Source organism: Ciconia boyciana, chromosome 7 (assembly GCF_034638445.1).
Source record: "Ciconia boyciana chromosome 7, ASM3463844v1, whole genome shotgun sequence".
In the NCBI taxonomy this organism is placed as follows: domain Eukaryota; kingdom Metazoa; phylum Chordata; class Aves; order Ciconiiformes; family Ciconiidae; genus Ciconia; species Ciconia boyciana.
Genome location: NC_132940.1, coordinates 22,363,802 through 22,370,551, shown reverse-complemented (window position 1 = coordinate 22,370,551; position 6,750 = coordinate 22,363,802). Strand labels below are relative to the sequence as shown.

The 6,750-nt window shown below is 36.7% G+C and overlaps 1 protein-coding gene across 2 annotated transcripts in view; it reads right to left on the bottom strand.

Annotated features, from left to right (window-relative positions):
• Positions 1–591: 591 nt before the first annotated feature.
• Positions 592–6,750, bottom strand: part of SLC30A7 (solute carrier family 30 member 7) — a 34,199-nt gene continuing 28,040 nt past the window's right edge. The window contains exon 11 of one of the 2 annotated variants that reach the window (XM_072867039.1): positions 592–5,576. In XM_072867039.1, the coding sequence (XP_072723140.1) occupies positions 5,529–5,576 (48 nt within the window). In that variant the 3' untranslated portion in view covers positions 592–5,528. The remainder of the gene's footprint in view (positions 5,577–6,750) is intronic. The other variant, XM_072867038.1, reaches the window with a different exon arrangement.

Genomic DNA, 6,750 nt, shown 5'->3' with positions numbered 1-6,750 from the left:
CTGGCATCACTTTTGCTGTAGTACATTAACCAAGCCTACTGCATACATTGTTGCAAGTGCATTTTAGATCTTAAAGGTTGCTTTTCAACTTTCCAGAAACTTAGTAGTTCGCTCACCAATAGAAACCATTAGTGTGCAAAACCTGTTAGGTCTGTATCCATCTTTACACTTGGAAGAGTGAATACAGACAGGTGAAAATGTTCTTTATGTCTAAACCAAGAAAAACAAGAACTCACCCTTTGGACAGTTGGTGAAACAGAGGGAGAAGCTGCACAGAATTTCTTATTTCAGAAGGTTGCAACTTAAAATAGAACTGGATTTCTTCATATGTTAATGCTAGCATTTATGAAGTGCTGGACTTAAACTGCAGCAACCACAATTAACCTCAAGCCAATTCTCAGAAAACAGACTGCAGGAATTCTCTTCAAAATCAGCTAATGGATGATGGTGGTTGGTACTTCAACTAGTCTTCACAGTATGTATGACAACAAAGCAGACCTGTATACATATTTTTTTTAAACAGATTTATTGGAAAGAAATTTGATCCCATATCTTTTCAGCAATATAGGATATTTAACATTTTATATAGACTGTATTCAAGTAGAAAAGCTTACATTAAAAATTTCTAATATTGCACTTGGGACAAGTCATGGCTAAGCTACTAACATTAGCATTCCAGAACAAAATCATACATAGTCTTCAGAATTTTAGTGAGCTGCCTTGTATTATCATTAAGATTTCTTGACAGGTATTTTGATATCCTGTACTATTCAACTTCAGCTCACTGCTAAGAGTAATTCCTGCAATTTAAAGGTAAAGGCAAGCAATATGCTGAATGCAAGTAATATGCTGTATGCTACCAGCAATGATTTTGGCAATTTCTTCATTCACAATATTTCACACTTCAGCCAAAATACTGTTGCGATTCATTTAACTCTTGTACAAGATCCCAGCATACACATGAAAGACTTCAATGCACATGGGAAGTGAAATACACAACTCCTTTTACACATTATTTCCGCCAAATTACCACATAGGCAGGAACCTTTTGTGGCTCACTGAAACAGACAAGTAGATTAACCAGTATTTGCACACAGCAAGACATGTAGTCTTCACATGCCAGGCACAGCAGAAGCGTAACTGGCATCTTTTCACATTATAGCAGTCTCTGGCCAATGAAGTCCCAACAGGGATGGTCACTGCAACAAAGCCTGAATGGGAGAGAAATCCAAAAGGGAATCCCAGCAAACTGCAGATAGGGATTTTCATAGAAGTGTAAAGGAGGAATTAACCACTGAGTCAGCATGAGAGATCAGAGAAATGGATTATTAAAAAAAAAATAATCCCTGTATACTCATTCCCAAACATGCTTAAAAGGGGTGGGATAATCAAGAATCATAGCAAGTGGCAGTCTGATGGCTGCTGGGGAAACAGGACAGGGCTTAATTAGTGACTAAAGTTGTTGCTCTGAACTGGTATTTAAAGATCTTGTTACATGAGTATTGATTAGGATTTGCATCTTATAGAAGCATGAAGGTTTCTGCAACTGCAATCTGCACTGTGAGAGAAAAGCCATGAACTTCACAATTTGATTGCACAGTGGGTGCAAAGGGTGGAAAACTGCAGTTCAGCAGCAGCTTCTCTCCCCTCTTGTGTCTTGTTTACCTTCCCAAAACAGGTTCACTTAAAACAGTTAAAGAGAGATACCCTTTCTTTCCTTCACCTTTAAAGCCAGCTTTTCTTCTTCAGAAAAAAATAAAAAAATGTTAAGAGTCACTAAGGTCCATTTTATTAGTAGCAGCAGTTTCAATTTTTATGTAAAAATAGTGTCAGCAGCTCTTACTAATGATGCAATGAAACTCGTTTTAGTAAGCAGTATTACATAAAAAGCAGAGTCATTTATTTGGACCAGCACTTTTTGCCTTAGTTTAGCAAATTGCACAAGTAACCCAGCTCTCTGTAGGGGCCCTAGTGATGTAAGGAACAAGTCTATCCAGATGTAGAGACTTACCGGGTTAGCCTACGAAGGACCAGTCTTCACTGTGCACTCTTAAGAGTAGTTTTCTTCCACTGTTATTTACCATGATAAACATCTGGGGCATTTTAATACTGACACTCTGTAGCACCCGTTTTATCTTATTTGCTGTAGGTCCTGCAAAAATCATGCAGTTTGCAGGCTTGGTCTTTGGGACAATAGGGTTGTAAGTTACTGTTTTCAGTCACAGAAAAAAACTCCACAAAGACAGACCAGTAACACCACAGTAAGCTTCAGCTACATGAAAACATGAGAAAAATCATACTTTGAAAATTTGGTTCAAAATTCAGTACTGGATACCAGGAAGCTGAGTTTTAGCAGATGATCTGCAGACATTCATCCATCTCTGAATATTAGTCATTCACACAAATCTTTGTTTAAATGATGCAATGCATCTCCAATAAAGGGTTAAAAGCAAAGAGTTATATAATAAGCTAAGTGTTAGGTAATTAGCAAAACACACAATCATGGAGCTTTGACTTTCAGGATAAGAAAAGCTGCACTTTCAATTGCATGATTTGTACTCTCCTAAAACCTGAGCAAGGTTTTTTTCACCCTTAGGTGAAAAAAAATAAATCAGATGTCCCTCTGTTAACTGACATACTAGATGTGATTGTAGTTGCCTACTGGACATGTCATCTACTGTCTTTTGTAGACTTTTGTGATGTGTATCCTTTTTCAGAAAGCCTAAAAAGGCTTAAAGTCTACTTTGAATCTGACTTCCCTACACTATCCTCAATTATATTTAACAAACAAATGATACATTTCTTACTATAAAAACATCAAGTTCTCCTTAAAAATCATGAAGAAAGTGCTATCTTGGTTAGAAAACTCAGACTTGTACATATGCTTCCAACAGTCAAAAACAACAAAAAATGTCAAAAAATTATTAAAATCAATATTGTGTAATTATAACCAGCTTATAGGCTTTTTCATTCAATTTTCCATATTTAAAAAGTTTGTAGATGTACATCTTAAAAAACCAACCAACCAAAGCAAAAAAACCAACAACAAACCCAATTGCCACTCAGGCAGATTCTCATTTGGGAACAAGTTGTAGCAGTTGTCTTTTCATTAAGAAAACTAAAATAGTGACCAAGCCCAGCATCATGGGCAGCACTACAGTATTTTAGCAAGTCCAGGAATACTCAGTCCCAAAACATGCTAGTATACAAGTTATATAAACCAAAGACTGCTCTTGGATCATGACACAATTGCAATGAAGTTGGCTGGTGCTTGCATTTAAAGTGACATCAGTTGATCTTCTCTAGCCTCAAGTAGTAGTAATATTAACTATTAAAAAAAAATCAAGAAATCATGCTGTCAACCAACAAGCAGTCTATATGCAACATACTACAAAACAGTATGAGGGATCTCTGCCCTATAATCACAACTATATTTTAATTACCTTTTCTGTGAACATATACGCAATCGGTATCTTAAACTGCAATACTCAAATCTGCTCAGAGTGCCCTACCCTGTGCCATGTAACTTTCAGATCCCACCCCCAGTCAGGAACTCCAGGCCTGGCAGAGAGAGATGTGGAACAGTGTAGCCAGCTGAAAGGGCATTCTCTACCTGCATCCCCAGGAGAAACAAACCGGATCAGAAACCAGCAATAGCGATAAAGAGGGATCTGAAGACTGGAAGAGACTGTAAAGCTTAAAAGCAATATGTATGTGGCTTTTTACTGCTATTTTTCTTTACACCCAGTTTTCAGTTCCAAGCACAAGAGTACACCCCTAAGCTTTGTACAAAATCAACATTCACGTTTCAATATCTCATCTGGAAAAATTCAGGAACCACCTATCAATTTGGCAACCATCGTGTTTTCACATGAAGAGAGATCAAAATTCAGGTGCTATATAGGAACGACAGAACAAATGCAAGAAACTCTTCACCTCTATCATGAATTCAGCAGCATCAGTGGCAAACAAACCATTTCTGCAAATGAATCTTCGGTACTTTCATTGTGCCTAGCACTTAGTATACAAACATCAGCTTCAGAGGGCCTTGATCTCAGTATTACCAGGTATCAGGTGCCAGAATAATACTTAAAATCCATACCAGCCAGAAGTGGCTATGGTTTATCAGAAAAATGCCTGTCTTGTTTTTTACTCTACAATGTTCTGTTTGTAAAATGTCCTCTTATAAAAACTTCCATTACCAAGTTAACTACTACAGCACAGTGGAATTATCATCTGTAATACCAAGTATACCAGATTGTGTTTCAAAACAACACTCAGATCTGAAAGTGTAAAATGATTATAAATGCTAGAAAAATATGACAGACCAATGTTTCTGGAAAAACAACTTAATGCACTGAGGTTTTTTTTTTTTTCCCATGAAAACACACAAGGCTACAGTAAGACAGTAAAAAAATGTCAGACTTGTCAACACGGAAAAAGCATAATCTTAAACAGCATGAACCACGGTCCTTATTTCCATTTCAGGTATAACCACCAGGAACAACTATTTTCAGTATTTGGAAAGGCAAAAGTTCTCTCACCAATCACTTTAATAAAAATTATTACAACCTATTAAAATCAAGGATATTTAAGCTTTCACAAACAATTTAGGGATTTAATTTTTCCTGCCACATAATCTGGAAGATAAAAAACTTCAAGCGTTGCTTCTATCACCAGCATCTTCCCTCAGCTGCCTGTTGTTTCAGTGACTATGAACATGAGTAGCATCATGTAATGTCTCATTACTCTCAACAGTATGATGAGACTAATAATTGGAGTTAAATCTAATATTTTGATTAAAATAATTTCCACAAGATATGTGCAACAAAATATCCAGCTTGTTTTGGAAGCAAGTCTCTTCACAACAGCTTTGCCTTTTACATTTAGAATTTTTCTGTCTGTTTGATAAGATGCAAGTATAAGGGAAGTCTAACATCTACAGTTATGCAAGTACACAAACCCCCCACATACATCACTAGTAAATAATCAGACTGCATACAAGATATTTGTAAAAGTAATAAAACCCTTTGATGCTCCATATTTATGCTGGCAAATACCTCTCCTGATATAAAAGGCACTTTGAAAACCCAATATGGTTTGGTTCATTAAGTTTGCAAAGTACAAACAATTGTACAAACATACAATTATATTGAAGCATGTCAGCTATTGTGACATTATCTACAAAACAAGTTTCCAATTGTTGATAACACTGGTTTTATGGGAATGAGCAGTGGTTTCAGCAGCTTCACTGAAGACATGACAGGGTTTCCAGTACCACAATCTTAGTAAGTAAAAAACCCTCAAAAACTTAGAAGTTTAGGGGCCACAAAAACACAAGACCCAAAGTCCATAACATTCATTCCATATTTACTCCTTAGAAGTGAACTCCATCCATAGCCCAAGGGCAGAAATCTATTCAGTCAATTCCAGAACAGTGGTGGAGGCAGGCTCTGTCTTGAGAAGTACGTTGTTATACCATTACAGTACAGAAAACTTTGGTCCAACAGCACAATTCCAGAAATTCACTACATGGCTGCGACATCAATCTGTATGTAAAGCTGTCTTACTCCTGCCTATGGAAAAGAGAAGGAGAGTTAAAAAAGCCTGTAAAGCCAAAGCAATTTAACTGTCCTGAACACCAGTCCACATCAGTAAGTTACCTAGCAAAAAAACTCTGTATCTTATTTTTCTGTAATTCATCTTCCACATATAGCACATCATTCACTGAGATACTGGCAATTCGGAAGCCTACAAACTTTGAGTGCGCTGTATGAATACATAGTTCTTTACACAGCCAAGTGCACATATGTAATTATATATTAACATTAGCTTTGCTACATTACCTTTTCTGATTCATCCTAAATAACTGTCACACATGAAGCTGCACAAAAGCAATTCTTACTTTCTTTTGTACAAGTTTAACTTCCTGAAAAGTAAGCTGCTTGAAGAGCTGTCAGTTTAAAATGGAGCGAAGCAGAAGAGCATAACGTGGGATTTGTTGTTTGAACCAGTTCTACACTAAGATTTTAGCAAGAAACAACAAAATGGCTACAGTGAATTTACATGACGTCATGACACACTAAAATAATGTTTAGTGAAGGTATCTGAATTGTACGAAAGCCCTTCTCTCCTCAGAAATCTTATTAAACTAGGCTTAGATGGACTTGCTTAGTTTTATCATCATTCAGTATAAAATAGTATTAAAAAAATCAATTAGTCATTCATTTTAACCTCAGTGGCAGGCCAGCAACAATGTTGTGATGGTCACTGGTTCTGCAACGTGATCTTGAAGCATTATGCTGAACACTGCTAAAGATCAGATTGTCTTACCTATCATCAACTTGCTTTTATCTCAGTTGAGTAACAAAACCAACTATCTGTTAAGATTAATGAGAGCCAGTATTACTGAGGAGAAAATCTCTACTTGCTCCAACTGTTCCTCCACTTATTACCATAGGTCAGACAAGAAAAATGATAGACCTTGTTCTACCAGTTCCCTTCTTGGACACACAGTTCTTGATACCTGCACAGCTACAAAACAGCTGAAGAGCTAACGACTCACTTGGAAAATGCAATCCTTTGGGGACTTGAGGTGTAAAATTAGTTTTAATGTAATAGAATGTTCTGCATAGTCCTTCCCAAAATATATCCCTCAGTTTCAAATTACATAGTCTGCAGAATAATCCATGCAGACTGATTTCTACCTACTCGATAATCTAGAGCTGTATGTGATGGAACATCTCAAAA